At 40.4% G+C, this 21,064-nt stretch overlaps 1 protein-coding gene across 2 annotated transcripts in view; it reads right to left on the bottom strand.

The window, feature by feature from the left end:
- Glra1 (glycine receptor alpha 1) overlaps nucleotides 1–7,727 on the bottom strand; it is a 79,939-nt gene extending 72,212 nt beyond the window's left edge. For both annotated transcript variants that reach the window (XM_027938707.3, XM_027938708.3), the window contains exon 1: nucleotides 7,672–7,727. In XM_027938707.3, the coding sequence (XP_027794508.1) occupies nucleotides 7,672–7,727 (56 nt within the window). The remainder of the gene's footprint in view (nucleotides 1–7,671) is intronic.
- Between the last annotated feature and the right edge of the window lie 13,337 nt (nucleotides 7,728–21,064).

Raw genomic sequence — 21,064 nt, 5'->3', positions numbered from 1 at the left:
GACCCAAGGCCCCAGGGGGCCTGGATTAAAGGTTGATTCCTTGGGTGGTCCTTCTCTCACACAGAGTTTCTAGCTATGTAAATGAGAGCTTTTGGTTCACTAGGTCTTCAGGGACCAGAACCAGTTCAGGGATGGAGCTAGCTCCCTGAGGAGTCCTCTTGATGTGCAAGGGTTAATATTTATGAGACTGACAGTGTTTGAGAGAACTGAAGGAAGGAAAGTGCAATGGTAGTCAGGGCATAGGGACCAGTATACAAATGCTGCGTGTGCAATGTCTGGGGCATGACTTTGAGGGTCCTGTCACTCCATAATTGAGGGATTCATGTATCCTCTCTTCCTCTAAAAAATAAAAGGGTCGATTTATGTCAGAGGTTTTGGTCAGGATGATTTAGATTCTTTCTGCTCAAGCCTTCTGTCCATGTAGCAATAGTATTCCCTGGGAGCTATCAGAAATGCAGATTCTCAGGCTCCCCAGGCTGACTTGGCCAGCAGCTGTGTCTTTGTTACACGCTCTGTGATTCCCATGCACACAGGAGTTTGGAAAGCACTGACTTAGGGACTCCTCTTGACCTTGCAGATTTTTCTATTCTCATCCTGGGAAATTCTGTTTCAGCAATTTACAAATATATAATTTACTTTATTTAATTTTAATTTTAAAATATTTTGCAGTGTTGAAGATCAAATCCAGGGCCTTGCCCATGCTAGACAAATGCTTACACCTCTGGCTCTGACTTTGATTAATTTCTAAAATCACTGATTGAGATATGATTGACATATAAGAAGCTGTACATATTTAATGTAGAGAACTTGATGAGTCTGGAGTTAAGTGAAATCATCTTCACAATCTATGCCATAAACATATCCATCACCTCCAACGGTTTGCTCCTGTCCTCTCATTTATTGTATTTATTGTTATTTTTGTAATAAGAATATTTAAGATTTACCCTCTTAGAAAATTTTGGGGACTCTGTCTTTTTGACAAACCCCTCACAGTGAGGGACTACCGAATTGTAGAACTTTCTAGACCTTTTGCTGCCCCGAGACTCCAAAGGACAGTGTGATATCTGGTGCGGGACAGGTGGGTAAGTCGAGAATGTACCCAGTCGGGAGCTGAGGCTTCTTCTTTCTGTGCCTGGGGGTCTCCTGTCTACGGGGCTAGACAGAATGCTGCCCAGGAGCCATTGCCCATTTCACGGCTGGGATTAACATTTGTTGGCAGTTCCCTGTTAAGATGGTAAACTCATTTAGCAACGGACACTGAAAAACAGCCGAATTCAAAGGCGGAGAGTGGTAATCTAATTGCACTGAATTAGCCTCGGGAGACTGGGACAATCTCAACTTCAGGAAACCACAAAGGGCTCCTTTATACAGAGTTTGAAAAGCTCTGGGGTCTGGGCAGCCCTCATAAGGGCCTGCGTTACAAAGCCTGGGCCCTGTTAGCTTTGTTTCCTTTAATGTGCTCTCTGAATGGATTTGCTGGCTCTCCCTATGGTGTTTTCGGTTGTGTTAGGCTTAACGGAGGTTCCTTCAGGGGAGACGGCTGGAGTTCAGCATAGAGTCCTGAGGACTGACCAGGTCTGAGGGTTCATCCTTGGACCTTGGTATTTTCCGGTGGATCCTTCTGGCTTATGCTGAGGTGCTTCTCATTTCTTAAAACCAGGCTTTTCCATAACCATGGTGATTTCCTCTTAATAATTCTTTGTCACATTGTGTATGTTTATTGCCCAGTTTGTTTATTTTAAAAAATAAAAAATACCCAGAGAGGATGTGTTGATGGTATGCTTTAGTCAGTTTATACCCATCAGATGGTAAATTGGGAATCAGGAAATGGGGAGCATTAGCACTGTGAAGGTTTGTCACTAACCTGCATTTTATTTATTCTTCTGCAGCAAATGATAAACCTCAATTTACAAAAGAAGGATTTCTTCTAGGCTTCTCCTGGGAAGCAGATTTCCACTCTCTGTTTGCACACCTCCACTGACAGGAACCTTCACTACCACTGAGGAAGCCCTTTGCACCATTTGACAGAGCTACCAGAAAGTTCTGAATTACATTGAGCCAGAATTTATGTGTATGCATTTAAAAAAAATCTACCAATTCTTCTCTTGTAGTTACATAGAATAAATCTAATGTTTCCCAATATGGGGTCCCTGGGCACCTAGGAGGTGCATGAAATAGTAATGAGGACTCAGAATCCATCTTAAACAAGCCAAAGACTGACAAACTACATGTTCACATCTGGCAAAGCTTTATGGATTATTTCAAAAGCATCACATATCTTCAGTTTTGTTTCTTCTTAGGTCAATGGAGTGGCGTTGTTCTGTGATATTTGGTATTTATGGCAGTTATGTATGCCTTTGATTAATAAAGATGGAAAAATAAGTTAATACTGAATGGGATTTAGTAAATAAATTTCTAAAGCGTAGGCTTTGTGGAGTAGTCATGCTAAGAAGAATCATTGATAGGAAGTATGAAACTTTGGTCTGTCTGTCTTGCATCATTTTTTCAGACTGAAGACAGTGATCAGGTATCACATTTTCTCAATATTCTAAGCTTTTCTTGGGGGAAATTGACACATTTATAGTATCTGTCAGTAATCCTGTCCAGGTTAGGATAATCCTCCAAAGAGTGAAGTGGCTTTGTGAAGTTCTCAATTCTTTCAGGTCTTGACCTGGGATATACCTTGGTATGGCTATATATTTTTTGGTAGTAATTAAAATATTCTGCAATAGCTATAACCCGAACTGTGCTGTGATGGAAGAGGTTGAACGATACAGCTAAAAATAGTTTTAGAGACAGTGATTGGTCAAATCCTTTCATTTTACAGGTGGGGAAATTGAGGGCCGGAAAGGTCATAGAACCCTCTCAAGGTCACACTCAGCTAAACTCTAGATCCTGGATCTGCGGCCTTTGGGCCAGTGCGGCTTTGCCTAACGCGTACTTTAAAACCCGCGAATAGAATCAAGATGGCCATGCGGGGAGACAGTGCCATCCATCTTAAAAATCATTCTGGCTTCTGCCAGCTGATGAAGGAAATAAAGTTAATGACACCCACATAAATGTGACGCTGTTGCAGGACGCACGCACAGGCTGCCTGGAGGAGAGCTCTGTGGGCCTTCTGAAGAAGGAGAAGGACGCTTTTAGTGTAGCTTTAAAGGAAGAAGTGTCTCCTTTTCTGCAAGGACAGGGACTGTGACATCTGCCCTGCAGAGAGCCTAGCTTTGGACTGGGCATGTATGCACATGCTAAGTAAGTGTCTGGCGAAGAAATGAAGGCAGGGCCACCACTAGAACCAATTCATCCTGAGCCTTTGTGGGTCTGGGGCCCTGTCTTTGATAAAGAGCATGCCAGAGGCCGAAGGGAACTTACAAGGGTTGGATTCAGTCATTTGAATTGCAAACTGAGTCCTCACCGTGGAAGGAGCTTGTTATGGCCAAGCTGTGGGATGGGAGCAGAGCTGGCTCTAGAAGCAGGGGCTCTCAGATCATAGCCACACTGCTCTTTCACCGCACCATATAGTTACAACCTCTTTCATAAGATAGTCTCAAACACAAATTCCCTAAATGTCCCCTGATAGGTCATTACCAGTTTGGCAAATATGCAGATGTTCGTGTGCTGATCCATAACTCCATTTACTGGCTTTGGGTCCCTGTCCAGGCTGACACTTGGGAAGGAAAAAAATGACTCCCCCCCACCCCTGTTAAGGTTTCTAAACCCAAAAGGAGGGTGTACTGATTGACATTTTTTGTTGGTCCTGATGCAAACTTGCCCAGCAGCCTCCCCTTTCCTTAGGAAAAAGTCCTTGGCCTATTTCAGAAGCTCTTAGACACTTTCCGCAGTATCAAAAATGCAGCAAGTAAGACTCAAGGCAGGGTATAACTATGTCACCAAGAGAAAAAGATCAAGGTGGTCATCTGCCCCCTTTTTAAAAAATATTCATTTTTTAGTTGTAAGTGGACACAATATCTTCATTTCATTTTTATGTGAAGCTAAGGTTAGAACCCAGTGCCTCACGTGTGCTAGGCGAGCACTCTACCACTGGTCACAACCCCAGCCCCCCATCTGCCCTTCTTGACAAGCTGGGAGACCCAGCTGCCAGAAGGGCCACCTCAAGGGAAGTTTATTTACTTTTCAACTGGGTAGTTATTTTTAGGACTGCAGTATAAAACAATGTGCTTATCATGTTCCTTTTGATCCTAGTGTGTTTGAAACATCTCCCCTTCAAGCTCTAATGACTTTTCTTGGTAAATGAGTACCATATTTAATACAAAACCCGTGCGAAATACCATCTTACTGGAATGGGAGATGGAAGGGGCACATGAAGAAAACCTGATCATGTTTTGGGAGAGCCACACATAGATTAGACTACATCTATCTTCCTATCTTTATTCCCTTCTGAAACACAAGCTAGGTCCCTTTTTTTTTTGTTTCACTGGGAGGGTTTGTATGTCTCCTTGGGGACATTTTTCTAAAGGAAGCTAGAATTTCTTATTTTAACTTCCTTATTATAACTCAGATGTTAAAAGCAAATCATTAAAAATTTGGTCATTTCAAATGGCAGATCAAAACTTGGGCAATTGAGTCTCCTTTTCCTGCCCTCCCCCCAATGTCTGGAGATATTTTTGATTGTCATGACTGGAGGTGGGAGGGGAAGGGAAGCTACAAAACATCCTACAGTGCACAGGATAGCCTTCGTAGCAAAGAATCGTCCAGTTCAAAATGCCAATAGTGTAGAAGTGGAGAAATGCTATTTATTGTGGGTCTGTTTGACTTGTTGATAAAGCAAAAGAATTTTGGGGTCCTACCAGACCTGTCCTGGACAAAAGCCTCTGTAAGGGCTCTGGGGATTAAAGCCAAGTTACCTCTGGCTTGAAAGATGGTTTGAAAGGGACGTGTTCCCATCATCACAACAAAATGTTTTTGTCTGTTATTTTTGGTTTGTCTGGATATAAGACTCCATCTCCCAAATGAGAAAAAAATTTAGTTTATTGAATTCTAGAATGCCACCTGCAGTATTTTAGAACCTCAGGCTTTACAAAAACCAGAGCAGGAACTTCTGCCAAATCACCTCCTTTTTCTTGTAGGGACACAGTTGATGAGCGCCGCAATGCTGTTGGTCTCCTAGGACCCCAAGTCTCCCTTTCTAAGGCTTTGATTCGTTCTCTGTGTTGGCATCACATGAGATTCTGTCTTCAGTTGTTGTTCTGTTTATTTTGCTATCATTTTTGCCATTTCATTGCTTATAGGTTGCAGCAGCAGCCCCTCTGTTAGTGAGTGCTTTCCGAGCCCCCACGTTTTTTCAGCAAGGTGGGCAGCTGGCATATCTTAATCTAAGGAGTGCCTGGGACAATTGGATTGGTTCATCCCAACGCAGCGCCTTAGGGGAGAAGGGGGTATTCAACCGGGGACTTCTAGGGAGCTGCCAGCACCCATTTACCCATTTTAATAAGTCTCCAGGTTTTAATACTTCTCTATTTTCATCTAAAATTTGAAAAAAATAAAAGAATGAGAAATGAAAATACCCATTGAAGAAAGACAATCTACTCAGTTTGCCTCCTTCTGACCTTTTATTTTCTTTCATCTGTCCGAAAAAATTGCTTAGGGTACTCCCCTGGTTCAATTCCCCATATTTATGGTTCAGAAATGGAGTTGCTCCTCAAATGAAGTATCTATTCCTATATTTTGAAAGTGCCATGGCACCACTGCTTTTCCAGCCTGCTATAGTTGTGACTCATTTTTTTTCCTGATAAACACATGGAATTGTGTCTTACGTCCATTGAAGCTCATGTGTGCCTTCACACACGTAGGGGACAGAGATGTAAACTGATGCTTCCTGATAGGCCACTACCAGTTTACCTGAAGAATTAATGCAGCAGTAGATTCGTAACCTTATCAAAATGATTACAATGCAGACCTTTTAGACTGAGTCTCCTTTTTGTGAAAGACAATGTCTGGGAATGGAAAATCAGGCATCGCATACTGTTCATCAAGAAAAAAAGGAGTACAGAGAGGGTAGAACGATGTGCTTGGTCCTATTAATTTGCTCTTTAATCTCTCTGGTTCAGTTCTGTCTCGGGTAAGACAAACAGAGAATCAATTTGCATACAAATGTTACCAAGTACCCCATCTCTACAGCATTTCACAGTTCTACCAGGTATAAAGGGGGGACAGGATCGGATAGTATTAAGAGGACAGTTTCTGCTTTAAAGTAGGTAAAATTTACAAGGCCTTGAACTACTGTACTTTTTTCATTCTACCTGACAACTTGACTATTTACATTTTGAGCTGTGGTCAGGATAGTGACCTAACAACCAATTATTCAAACCAGAGATTAGAAACTGTAGAATTGGAGCTTTGGGTACCTCAGAGAAGAGGGGGATCTTGTCTTCATCTGGACAGAAAGACATAAAGAGAGAGAGACTTACATATAGAAATTTAAAATTTTGGGGGGAGGTGTCATTCATTTAATAGACAAATCAATGGAGTAATCAAACAAACAATTTTTACGCAATGCATTAAAAAAGAATTATTTGCTGTTTTATGATGGGAGAGGATAATATTTGGTGGTCACTGAGTTATTTGAAACAACTGTAGTGGGGTTTTTCAAATGTCTTTTAATCCAATGCCATGGTAAAACATGAGAAGCAGGCATCTAAAATGAGGAAAATTAATGATCCTTGCAAGCTGTGGAAGAAGAATAATTTTTTTTCAATTCATATAAATGGAATTTATCATAACCATCTCTGAAGATGGCATGATTCATTCACTTACAAAAGGCCCATCTATTTCAATACTTCCTAAAGAGATGATTTTTCACTTTTCACTTGTACTAAGACAAGAATGCCAAGCCTGTAGGCAGAAAAAATTTAACGTAGGAGACAATGGATAGGGAAACTCAGCTATAGAGTCAAGGATAGGGATAAATTAAGAAACAAAACAAAGAGGCATTATCCATTAGTTCAAGATCTGCTGCTAACAGAGTAGTTTGTAAAGGTGGGTAGGGGAAAGGAGAGAGTCAAAGTTTGATAGGGGGAACGTTTCACAGTATCTGTTCTTAAATTCTTTCTGCACCCAAGTTCAGGGCTTTACAAACGGAGGTCATAACTCTCTTGTTTCCTAGCACTAAGCCTCAGTAAACCCCTCCCTGTCCCCCCGTAGAAAAAAGAAAACAACAACAACAAAAAGGATAGAAAATGGTATGTTTTGTGTCCAGCGAGTTGGAGTGCAACCTTCCCTATCACCGCTAGTTGTCACTTGGCTCCCAGACGGGAGAGCTGAGGTTTTCGGCACTGCGGTTACAGAGAATGCAGTCCTAATTAAACTGGGTAACTCCTAAAGCTTCCCCTTAAAGTCCTCAACCGAGTGAAAGCTAATATGCACAGGGGGCCGGGAACCAATGTCGGGGTGTAGCAGGCAGAAGTACAAACAAACCGCAAGAAACAGGCAAACAGCTGCCAGAGCTGAGACTGTCTCAGACCTCCACGCACAAGCCAGACACCCTGCGGGCGGGGGGGTGGGAGGGGAGAAGGGGGCGGGGGATGGAAGGACCCGATTGCAGCGGTACACAGCAACCCCCTCCCCCAAATGATGGGACCACGGGCAGAGTCAAGCGTCTGTACTCCTTCCCCCCCATTTCCAACAGAGCGATATGGTCGGTAGAAAATTGCATACCTGAAGAATACAATGGTCTCCCAAAGGTAGAGTCGAAGAGTATTGAAGCTGTACATTTTTCAGGTCCTTGTGCTTTGTAGTCCACGAGTTACGGGGGCAAAAAAAATGTTTCAAATTGGCACTTACAAAACCAGCGAGAGCTATTGGAAAAATAATCCAGATGTTAAGGGGAGGTGAGGAATAGGGGTGCGGAGAGAGAGCCTCAGGGGAAACTGGAGCGAGGAGGCTGTAGGAACCACGGACAGCGGCGGCCGCGTAGCGTTTCAGCACCACGGAGAGCGTCCAGCCCCGCTTTTCAGGAGCGCGAAGAGTATTGCTGTTTGTTAAACTCCAGCGTGTCTGTTGGCTCCCTGCGGCGCTGGGGAGGCACGTTCGGGGGTGGGTATATTTTCTTTTTTTTACCCCTGTTTTTCTGTTTAAACGGCCAGCTCCGTGAAAGGGCAAAATTCTGCTGTGGAGATCAGAGCGCTGGCCGCGGACCTTTAGATTGGGCGAGCATCTTGGGTAGACGCAGCAAGGCTTGATGGCTCTGGGCTGGCCTGAGGGGGTCAGGGGCAAGGGGAAAGCGGTTGACGGCGCAGCCTTCAGTTAAATCTCGGAGAGTGTGCCAGGCTGGCGCATCGCGACCGAGTCCCAGAATCTTGCTCCCCTGTCTCCGTTCCGGTCTGCTGTCGCTGTGCAATCCCTGTTCTCTGGTCCCCGCCGAATAAGTTATGATCACTGAAGGAAAGGTGTCCCATTGCTTAGGATTGCAGGCGGGAGAGAGCCCAGGGCAAGTTTCAGGGGCTGCTAGGGTCCATGGCTACCCCGAGGGGCTCAGGAGCCCAGGGTTTCAGATGCATCGCGGTTCTCTGGGCTCGCCCATCTTCCTTTGGCCAGGACTCCTCCAGATCTTCAGACTTTCTTACTGCATTAATTTAACAAACTGACGGCGTAGGGGATGGAGGGGCGGGCAGGGGGCGATGGCCGATAGGAGGGGGTGGAGAGGGGAAAGAAAAGGGGGGAAAAACTCCTTAGTATCTTCAAACCCTCCCACTCGAGGTGCTCATTGGCCCGCGGCTGCGAAAACCAGATCTTCTCCCGGTATTTGGCCAATCGCGTGTTAGACCTTGGGTTGAGTTTAACGCTTCGAGTGCTGGGCGACATCCGCTTCCCCCATTTCCCGGGGCCCCAGGGTCTCTACGAGCGTTCGGTGCGGGGTGAGGGCGGTTACGGAGTTAATCTCTTGAGGCCTCTCAAAATCCTACCATTTACAAGAACATAGTCGTAAGTGTGTAAAACACCCTGGGTTCCAGTTCGGGTGTGCTTCTGATCTCAGTTTATCATTTCAAAAGGGAAGAGTTGAGCCAGATCACTGAATTTCTTTAGAACTCTGAAGTTACAATATTTGGTTCCGGAAGGAAAGGAGAGGCTTTCAAAAAGAAGTCTGGTGGATAGAGGAAGTCCCCATCCAGGGTCACTGCAGCAGAAAAACACAGGAAAGAATTCTTAAATAGTTTCCAGGGTCAAGAGGGAGCTGTCCTCTCTGGCACCCTTTTGGAAGAGAAGAAAAATAGCTTTCTTCCAAGTGGACAGGAGACAGTTTTATTCACATTTTCTAAGCTGAGTTTCTAGAGCTTGTAACTTGCTGCAAATCAATGTCAGGGTCAATCTGTACACACAGGTATCCAACACTTCTTGCTCCCTCTTCCTATTTTTTTTTTCTTCATCTCACCTCTCTGTTTCTCCACCTTGTTTGAGTCTCAGCAACCAGATATACATTTCACTTTGGAGCCCATCTGGAGAGGTGGAGTTAATCAGATTTTCTCCAAGCTATTCGACTTTGGTGGATTAATAGCCTCTGCAGGATTTTCTGGCTGATTTAAACTCCCGAGGACTCTGGGGGCTCTCCCTTCCAAGGCTACTGAGGGATAGCAACCCCTCCCCCTTACTCAGTAACTTTAGGGACGCCTTCTTCGGACTGTTTGGAGACTGATTTTTCCTAGAGTAGTTCTCAACAGCTCATCCCTCTCCACATCCAGGTCTTCTCTCTCAAGCAAGGATGTCTGGAAAGCTTTGTTTACCAGCTTTCTACCAGCAGGATTTCCCTTCTGTGCTGTAACAACACACTCTGTACTACTGCTTCTTTTATTGGCTCCAATATATCAGAATTTCCATGATGCTCTGCATAGAGACTGAAAAGGAAATTTTGCTTTGATGATGAGTATTCACATGAATCTGATTCAAATATATGTATAGATAGTAATATCTACTATTAAAAATATGTAATACATAATCAAAAGCTAACCTTTTATGTGCCTGGTACTCTTGTGCACTTGATGTAACCTCATTTACATTTCACAGTCATACCTTGAGATATACATTATTATCTCTGTGCATATGTTTGTGTACATGCATACGGGTACATTTCTAAGTATAACTGGACAAAATCAGCATGTATATATTTTTTCTCTATATAAATTTATTTGTGATTTGTATTCTGCCTAATTCTGAAGAGGATTTGAAGTATATATATGTATTTGTCCATTTGTATTTGTCAATGGGTCTCCCCCTTGCCATATGCCCTACTTACATGTAAGTTTTGCCGACCTTATGTGTGTCATTGTGGTGCCTCAGAGGTACTGAAACACACTGGGAACTGGCAAGGTTGTCCTTGCACTCAACTAGATAGGAAGCACCAGTGCAATCAGATGTGGATGCACAATGCTTAGAGGTTTCTTTTTCTTCTCCTTCAAGGGAAAACTATCTCTCTCTCTCTTTCTCCCTCGGTTGGTGCTTGTGACTGAGCATGACTCCAAGGCGGTGGTCTGTGAAGGAGATGAGGGTATTATCTGGAGGGAGGAGTTTTTGTTTTTCAATAGGCTCCTCTTAACTATGAGGCTGATATTTTCATTTAATCAGCACATCTGAATTGAACATGGGCCAAGCATTGGAGGAATAAAAATACATAAGAGAAACAGTACTTTGAACCCCTGACATATGCAATTGCTTCAGTGAAAAAAGTACCTCATGGTTGTTAATCTACACTTTTTACTCTGTACATCATCTTATGCTCTTAAATACTATACCCAGATCTTCCCGTTCTTATGTAGATCAATGTTGAAAATAAACAACTTGTGGAATCGGTAGGATATTTATGTCCTTATTTTATCTCTGCCTCAGAAGGGCTGTATGCATTGGACGAATGACCAAATTTCAGGCTTAAGTCAAATGAGGGCAGTAAGGCCTACTCTTCTCACCGAAAGGAACTGCATAGAAGAAATGATATTGAGAACTTATCTTACTATAACTCATCATGCTACTAAGCAAAAATTTTTATGGAATGGAACAGATTGGCTTCAGGTTGTGGTCCATTTTTATTGGTAAATATTCTGCATACCCCACTTGAATCAAAGTGTGAAATATGATATGTCAAGAACTATGTAATGTTTTGAACAACCAACAATAAAAATTAAAAAAAAATATTCTGCATAACCCACTATACAGTGTAACTTCAATATTTGACTTGTCTCTTTAGGTTTCAATAGTCAGATTTGAACCCTATTAAGTATGAATAAATTTGGACACACAGTGAAACTTATCTTATTAGTAGAAAAATTTATTGTTTTATTCATTCAACAAGTATTTATTGAACATGTATTATGTGTCAGGCACCACTTTAGGTACTGGGGATATAACTGGCAAAGATCCCTGTTCTAATGGAGTGTATGTTCCAGTGGATAGAAACAGAAGCTAAACAAGGAAATAAATGGTGTGTTAAGCAATCAGGAAGAGTAAAAAGAAAACAGCAGGGTAAGGGCAGAGAGTGACACGGAGATGCTACTTTATGTGAAGTGATCAGATCGGGGAATGCCTTCTGGAAAGGGGGACACCTGAGCAAATAATTCAAGGAAGGGACTGAACCATGTGAATCTTGGAGAGGGGAGGAGAGTTTTCCTGAAAGATAGAAAGGCAAATATAAAAGTTCCCAGAAGGGAATGTGCTTGGAGTGTTCAAGAAATAGCACGGAGGCCAGTGTGCCTGGTCATAGTGAGTGAAAGCAATAGTGGTTGTGGGCGAGGTTGGGAGCTGGTACCTGGTAGATACAGGATGGACTTTGGGTTTTTATTTTGAATGAGGCAGGAAGCCATTGGAGAGTTTTGAGTAGAGGAAAAACAAGATCCAATTTAACATTTAAACAAGATTTGTCTGGCTACTATGTCCAGAATAAAATGTGTGTTTGGGAAGGAGGTAGGTATGGGGTGCTGGGGGAAGAACAAAAGGAAAGCAGGGACTAGTTAGGAACCACTGAAAAATCCCATGTGAGAAATCTTTAGTGGTCTTGTTCAACAATGTTATTTGCAGAAGGGAAAAATTATTCCCAGAGAGATGAATCTACTTACCGGATAGACTTGTAGAATGGCTGGTAGAAGAACACAGGAAGCCTAATTATAATTAAAGTGTCTTTCTACTCTACTTTAGCTCCAACTAAAGTGAAGGACATGTGAAAGAAGATTGTGAAAATCTACAAGGGCAGGAAACTTACCTGGCTTATTATTGACACATACATTCATTTTATATACATATATATAAATTATATACATGAATAAACACACGCACTTTGACTTATGATGGGGTTATATCTGATAAATTCATAGAATCTTGAAAATATAATAGGTAGGAAATGCATTTAGTACACTTAACAAAACATCATAGCTTAGCTTAGTTTATTGTAAATATGTTCAGGGTATTTATATTAACCTACAGTTGGGCAAAAACACCTAAAACAAAGCCTATTTATAATAATGCGTTGACTATCTTGTGTGATTTATTGAATACAGTACACTGTGGAGTATTGTTTGTTTACACTTGTGATTGCATCAATGACTGGGAGCTGTGGCTTACTGCTGCCACCCAACATTATTAAAGAGTATGGTATTCCATATTGCAAGCCCAGAAAAAGACCGAAATTCAAAATTCAAAGCATGGTTTGGTTTCTACTGAATGTGTATCTCTTTCCAACCATCATAAAGTAAACAAAACAAGACAAAAATGATAAGTCAGGCCATAGTGAATTGGGGACCACTTGTATATATAAAGTACCTGGCACATAGGAGATATTCAGGAAATATTTCTTGCAGGGATGAATGAATGGATTAATGAAAGGGATGAATGAAAGAAAAGCAAAAATGCTGAGGCAGAGGGCCTGGAGAGAGGAGAAGGACAACAGGAAAGAATAGTGATAATCAGGTGAGATTACATTGTTCAGCTTATGTAATTAACATAATGCAAGCCTCTGTCCATAATGACATTCACAGAGGTGAATGCTGGGTGCTTCAACATTGCTTTGACAGGCTTCAATGATAGTTTGTAAAGAGAGATGGATATTTGGAGCAACTGAGCAGCTTGCCTAATTGTGCTGAAGTATTATGATGAATTTGAGACTGAGAATGGAACTGTGGAAGAGCCTTTCTTCCAAGGAGCTGAGGCTTCCTGCCAGCCTTTCCTAACACAAGTTACGGAATGCCCTTACTACCTTTTTCTGCAAGCATCTGTTCTTTGTTTTTAAAGAAGGGAGCTTAGAACTACTTGGGAAATCTCAGTGCACCAGAAGACTCTTTAGTCGTATGGAGTAGATGAGTAGGCTATGAAGAAAACTTTTCCTCCCAATTTACTGGCTAGTCACCTAGTGCCCTGGAGAGTGAGATGGCTGGCTGGATCTAGGTCTCAGGATTATCAGGTTATGGCTCCTAATCCCTTGACTCCAAGGCCTAAAATAGAAGAGAAGGTAGGATCAGTGAGGAAGAAATGAAGGCCTCATATCAGTGCTGATCACATCCTGACTTTCTTCCCAGAGGAAATTCCCAATTTTCTTTTGAAGTCAAGTGTATACTTGTATTGTGGGCCCTAGTAGGTTGACATTCATTGAGAATTTTCATTGTCTTCTTATGCTTCATTTCCATCTTTCTCTCAAATCTCTTTCTCTTTTTTCTTCCTACTTTCTTCTGTGCGGCCTTCACTTGTATTTTATGTTTATTCAGTTATTTCCTCTTATTGGGTCTCTAAATGCCTCCACAAGGACTTTTGTTGTTAAGAAGTCTTGGCAAAAGGTACCATTTTCCTGAGTTTGTTCCTTCATCCAGGAGTTCATTATTTATTCATTTAAAAAATACATATGTATTGAACATCCATTGTGTGTGTCTGACACTACATTGAGATTTTACATGTCTAACAAAAGGTTTGTCCATTCAGTTTGCAACAAATATTTATTAAGTGCTTTGTATGTGCTTGGAACTGTAGAAAATGGTAACGCAGTGAGAGCATAATATCCATGTCAGTTGAAAGGAGGAGGAGATGAAAAGAAATTATTGTATTGCATATTTAAAAACCACTTACGATTAAAATACACATGTACAAGTACATGCATTGTGATGAATTATTTATAAAATGGTCAACTACTCAAATCCATCTAGAGCCATCACCCAGGCTCATCCAGCTTCTCACTATCCACCCAAGATCTCTACTTTCCGATTTCTTTTATATATATATATATATATATATATATATATATATATATATATTTTTTTTTTTTTTTTTTTTTAACTTGGACACAATACCTTTATTTATTTATTTTTATGTGGTGCTGAGGATCAAACCCAGGGCCTCTCACTTGCTAGGTGAGAGCTCTACCACTGAGCCACAACTCCAGCCCCTACTTTCCAATTTCTATTACTGTTGTTCTACTTGCTTTCGACTGAAAGAAAATGTTCATGAGAAGAGGGATCGACTTGTTACTTGCCTTTTATGGATTGTCTTTTTTCAGGTTTTGACATAAAAACATTGTGGAGATGTCATTAAGTTGTTAATTTTTTCTTTTATTCTTTAGAAACATCTAGCCAGATTGGGGTAATTTCATCTTTAAATATTTAAAGATGGTGAAGCTACGTGGGACTGCAGGTTTCTTAGTGAGAGGTTTTATTTACAGATTCAATTTATTTACTAGATAAAGAACTCTTCAGATTGCATTTCCCCTTAAAGCAGTTTTTCGAGGCATTTGCCCATTTTACTTAAAATTTCACATTTATTTGCATAAGATGTTGTAATCCTCTTATTTTGTTAGTCTATAGATCCTGTAGTGATGTGGTCTTTATCTTTGTCATATTGTAATGTTGGCTTTTTCTTTCTTTTCTTGATTACTCTTTCTAGGGGAGTAGCTGTTTTATTCATCACTTCAAATAAGCAATTTTAGATTTTTCTGTATTGTCATTTTTTCCAATTATATTACTTTGGTTTTCAATTTGTGTGTTTTTCAGGAGATTAAATGTCTTTTTTTTCCCCGACTTCAGATGAATACTTAGAGAATTGACCTTCAACCTTTCTTATTTTCTAGTTCTAAATCTTTTGGAGTTTCTCCCTGAGTTTTGCTCACATACCATAAACTGTGTTGCTATTTATCAATATTATTTAGTTTAGAATATTTTCTAGTATCCACTCTGCTTTATTCTTTGGCATTTAGAAAAGCACTGTTTAATGATGTTATTTCATTGTTTTCTGGCTTGCATGATATATGTGAAAAGTCAGGAATGACTTATTCATGGTCCTTTTAAAGTAACTTTTCTTTTTACCATTTTCCCCAGTTTTTAAGATTCTTTGGTCTTTATTAGTTTTATATAATTTATTCATTTTTAAAAAATAAACATTCTACTTCGGGCTTATGGAGCTTTTTTTTGAATTTGTATCCTGATGTATTTCATCAACAGTACTTCTTTTTTCCCATATTTTTATTGGTATATTATAATTATATTTTATTAATAGTGGAATTTGTTGTTACATATTCATACATGCACATGATATAACAGTCTCATTTGGTTAATATCATTCCCCCAGTAACTTCTTTATTGTTTTTTTTCTCACTCCTCTCTAAGTCTTCAATTATACATATGTTAGATCTTTTCATTATGATCTTTTGCTTATGGATTTTTCTATATTTTTGTTCTCTTTGTTCTTCTCTATCAATTGGGATCATTTCTACTCTTTACACTCATTTCTTCTGGTGCATTTAATCTGGTTTTACATTTATCTATTGAATTAATTTCAATTGCTTTAATTTTTAGTTCTAGCTGAAAGTGCATTAGCATTTGCCTCCCCCCCGCCAAATAGATTCCAGTTCTCTGTTCAGAGTTATCATTTTATCTATTTTCTGGAACATATTAATCATGATTATTTAAAAGTAAAATCTGGGCTGGGGCTGGGGCTCAGTGGTAGTGCACTTACCTGGCATGTTTGAAGCACTGGGCTCGATTCTCAGCACAGCATATAAATAAATAAAGGTCTATATATAACTAAAAAAGATTAAAAAAATAAAATCTGGGTCATCTATTGGTATATTTCTATTATTTGATTTTTTCCCCTTTTGTATCTGTTTTCTAGCATGCTTGGTACTTTTGAAATGAGTACATTAAATTGTGTGTGAAAAAATTACAGTGGCTTTGGATCACATTATCTTCTGGAGAGAACAGAATTTTCTTTGGTTGGTAGATAGAGTATGAACAGATTACCTTGATCTAATCATGGATTGGGATTTTTGTTGTGTTTCAAGTTCTGTGAGGGCTATCTATTTTTTAAAAATATTTACTTAGTTGTTGATGGACCTTTATTTACTTATTTATTTATATGTGATGCTGAGAATTGAACCCAGTGCCTCACATATGCTAGGCAAGCACTCTGCCACTGAGCCACAACCCTACCCTGGGATGTCTGTTTTTGATTTACCTTATTCTTTGGGTATAGTTCATTTATCAGGGTCTCAATTGAAAGCCAGCACCCCTTCTTTGTTGGACCCTGGACTCCAATTTTTGTTTCTTTGTCTGAGGGAAACTGCCAAAAATATTGTTTAGCTTTTCAACCCTTTGCAGCTAGCTTTTGAAACTATTTTGTAATTAAGCTTTCCCTGACCTTTCTCCTTGAAGCACTATCATTCATTTTGCTTTATTTTTAGATTTCTAGAAAAATTTCCAGATACCCCTTACCTAGTTTCTCTTAATATCAACATTTTTCTTAACCTAGTACATTTGTCAAAACTAAGAAATTAATACAGGCATATTACCATGGACAAAGCTACTGATTGATTTGGAATTTTTAATTTTTTTTTTTTAAATCCCCCTTTACTGCTCCAGGTTCCAGTCTCAGGTGCAGCATAACATTTAGTCATCCTGTCTCTTTAGTTTCCTATTAACTGGGACAGATTCTCAGTCTTTCCTTGTTTTTCATGACTTCAGCAATTTTGAAGAGTGTTGGTCAGGCATTTTGCATATTGTCACTCCATTTGTCTTTGCCCAATGGTTTCCTTTTTATTAGATTGAAGTTAGGAGTGTTTGAAAGAATATCACAAAAGTGAAGTACCTTTGTCCCATTATGTCAGGGGATGCATGTTATCATCATAACTTAACTCTGTTGATTAACATTGATTGTTTGGTTTAGGTAGTATCTGCCAGGTTTCTCCGTGGGCAAATTACTATTTTTTTTTCATCCCCATACTTTAATCTTCGGAAGTGAGTCATTAAGTCCAGCTCATATTCTAGGAGAGGGAAATTAGCTCCACCCCCCTGGAGAAAGTTCTCAGCTACCTTTGCTGGACTTTTCAGCCTCTGATCACGTATATGGGCAGCTGAGAATCTGGCAAATCCATTGGTGAGAAATTGCATGCACAATGTTGGGCTCACTTCTCTGTGGTTCTTTTTTCTCTGGAATCTAGAATTCTTAATTTCTGCCTATTTTTAAATTTTTGGTCTTTCTAGTTCAGTGAAACTTCTGTTAAGCTCTTGATTACTGTTTTCTGCTTTACTTTTTTTTTTTTGTTTGTTTGCTCTGCAATGAAATCAGAAGAAACCCTGAATGGAGAAAGCACCAATTTAGGGTTCACCTCAATGCATTTTCCTTTTTCATGGCCCTTCAAGTCTTGGATGTCACGGCTGCTCCCCCATTGCTTTCAAACACTTAATTTCATTTTTGATCCAGTTTTTATCACTGTTCACAACTCCTCCTGTGTTTGTCAGATGCAGACTATTTCCTGGCTACTAGGCAATGGAAAGCCACTGAATATTCCCACCTCCACTCTGCACTACATCCATGGCTTTTTTTTTTTTTTTAACGAGTGAGCTGCACACCATTCATGGCTCCATTTAACTGGCTTCCTTTGGACCCATCTTTCTATCTCATCCATGCTTTTCTTATGAATCAGCTGTTACTTTTCCACTTTTATTCCATTAAGCATTTTTTCCTTCCCTAGCTGTCTTTTCTACCTTTTACCCAACCCATATTCTGTTCTTCACATAGCACCCAGAGTAAACTTTTTTTTTTTTAAAGAGAGGATTTTTTTTTAATATTTATTTTTTAGTTTTCGGCGGACACAACATCTCCGTTCGTATGTGGTGCTGAGAATCGAACCCGGGCCGCACGCATGCCAAGTCGAGCGTGCTGCCGCTTGAGCCACATGCCCAGCCCCCCCAGAGTAAACTTTAAAAAAGTAAATTTTAGCCTGTGTGCTGAATTCCTTTTACATTTAGAATGAAACACAATTACTCACTACTCACAATTAGCCCTGACTGCCCTCTCTGACCACACTATCACCATTCTCCCCTTCTCTCACCATGAAAAGATGTCAGTTCACTCTTTGTCGAGTTCAGACATTTGCAGTGTTGGTTCTTTTGATCAGCCGGGTCTCAGTTAAAATTTGACCTCCCCAACAAAGCTTCCCCTGACCTTTCTCCCTGAAGTTCTTCTTCCCTATTACTACTATTCTTTCAGTCTAATTTTTCCTCATAGAAACTATACTTACTATTTTTTTAAAATTTTATATACTTACTTTTTATTTTAGAATACAAACAGCCTGATAATAGGGCTTCTTGCAATGTATTGCCAGTGTCTGTAGTAGTTCTTGCACATACTAAGCATGAAATGAATGAATGAACTCCTACTAGATTTATCTGCTGTATGACATGCAGTGTGTTTCATGCTCCTGATATACTCTCATTAAATTATCACAACAATCCTGTGGAGCAGTCATACCCCCTGTTTACGGAGGAGCAGTAGTAAGGTACAGAAAGATCAAGCATCTTGTTAGTTATAGCAGGTAACAGGTGGAACTGGGATTTAACCCCAAACCTACATTTTTAATTCCTAATGTAATTTTTTTAAACTTATGGTTTGTATTGTACATTTTCAGTTATTTGCTATAATCTATTAGGTTTTTTTTAAAAAAAACAATGGTTTCTTTGATAACAAAATAATTAGTCACTGAGTCACATCCCCTCACCCCCCACATTTTAATATTTTATTTAGAGACAGGTTCTTGCTAAGTTGCTTAGGGCCTTGCTAAGTTTCTGAGACTGGCTTTCAACTTGTGATCCTCCTGCTTCAGCCTCCTGAGGTGCTGGGATTACAGGCATGTGCCACCACACCAGGCTCCTTTATAGGTTTCTGCCAGAAGAGTTTTGAGAATTGATATCTATTTTCGCTCCCCTAAAATTCATAAGATATTCTTCTTTTAACAGTATCTGGGCTTTCCTTAGGAATATTCTTCTCTCTCCCAGTGTTATTTAAGGTGGTTTGGTTGGAATTGTCCCAAGATACAGGGGTGGCAGGGCCTGATACAGGACCATCTAATCCCTATGCTCAAGTCTCTAAGCAGGTATTTATTCAGAAATAAACACATGACCCAAGTCTATCCAAGTGTAGCTAACTGAGACTTTACTAGAAAGACTTTGTTTTTTTCTTTTCCTTAACTCTTAACTCTTTGAGGATTTAAATAAGAGATCCTAATATTCCCCTTCCACAACCAAAACAAAACAAAACAAAAATAAGGAAGCCAATACAGAGGAAATAAAAATTGAGAACTGGAGAGAGTCAGATTTCTGATGGCATTATTTGAGTACCTATTTCCAGTCAGCCTCAGACCGTGATATCCTCTCGTCTTTTTAGTTAAATGGACTAATGAGTTTATTTTGTGCTTAAGCCAGTTTTAGTTGGATTTTTTTTCCTCCTTACATAAAAAAAAAAAAAAAAAAATAGCCCCGACTCATATGATGCTTCATCAAAGCCCGCTGATGGCTGATCATGTGGATTCACAACTGGTACTTAACCCCAGAGGGCAGCCTGACATGAGGCAGAGGGGGGTCTTTCATGACCTTGAAGCAAACCTTACCGTGCATCTCCTTCAGCTCTCTGCTTTGAGCCTTTGATTCTGCATGAGGGCCATCTCTTGTTTCTCAGGTGGTGGTAATCATGAGCCAGATGGAGTGGTTGCTGATGCTTGGATATCAATTAGCAAAGTTCTAACTGCAGGGAAACCTCTCAGGCATGTCCTCAGTGTCTTAATCTCTCAGTGGGCCTCTCCTCTAAAGGCTTAGGTGGCTGATAATATGTTTGAGCTGTTGATCCTTTCTTTGATCACGTCTTATAGGATTATTCTGTAATGAGATGGTGCTGGGGAGAGCCGGGGCTGTCATTTGGTTGTCTGGGCTCACACTGGAGCCATGTTGCTTGGCTCTGACATTTGTTTCCCTCTCTCCTCTGCTTGTTCAGGGTGGAAGCCTTGCAGTGGGGCTCTCACCAAGTTTCTCCTGATTCTCCAGAAATGTGGAAATGTCAGGCTCATCTTCAGATATAGGAAAATAGGCTTGAACAATCTCTTGCACAATGGAGAGAAAGTCCCCCTTGTTGTCTTCTGACTTCAAAACCTTCGCACCTGATCCTTCCCGCAACTCAGGGATCAGCAGGGCAGCTGTTGTAAGTTCCATTTTACAGATGAAAAGGAATCGTGGAGAGATGCAGCAGGAGCGTGGCAGGGCCACACGGGGCCTCACAACCCTCCAGCCGCCCAGTCTTTATCCAGAAGCAGATGGTCAGTAATACTTCTTGTTCTCCAATACCAAGCCTGACGAGTAGCTCCTGTGTGTCATCCTCACAAATCACCCAGCTGGAGAAGAATTCTCCTCTGAACTTGCACAGCACTCTGCCAGGTAGCCTTACAGTTTCATAATTTCCTACCTTGTAATATAATCATTTGTGTGTATTTTTATCTTCTCTCCTAAAACTTATGCCCCATGGTCCCCTCAGCACATAGAGCGTTTGATCTGTGGTAGGTATTCTGGCAATGTTTATTGAGAGTATGAACAAGTAAATAAATGTTTTAATATTTTTTTCCTTCGGGTATGTGTGGGGGAGTATAGGAAGGTGGGGTGGTAAATTTCAAGCAACCAGAATTACTGTTTCTGGGATACCTAGTGGAATGTTATGTGGAAGAAGGGTTGAATTTGTTCTGTGTTATCCCAAAGGGCATAAATAAGACCAGTGGGTAGCCATTTCAGGGAGACATAATTCAGCTCAATATAGGATTTCCTGCAGCCAAAGCTGT

The sequence above is a fragment of the Marmota flaviventris genome, chromosome 5, assembly GCF_047511675.1.
Source record: "Marmota flaviventris isolate mMarFla1 chromosome 5, mMarFla1.hap1, whole genome shotgun sequence".
Lineage (NCBI taxonomy): Eukaryota > Metazoa > Chordata > Mammalia > Rodentia > Sciuridae > Marmota > Marmota flaviventris.
This window is presented reverse-complemented; position numbering and strand designations above follow the sequence as displayed.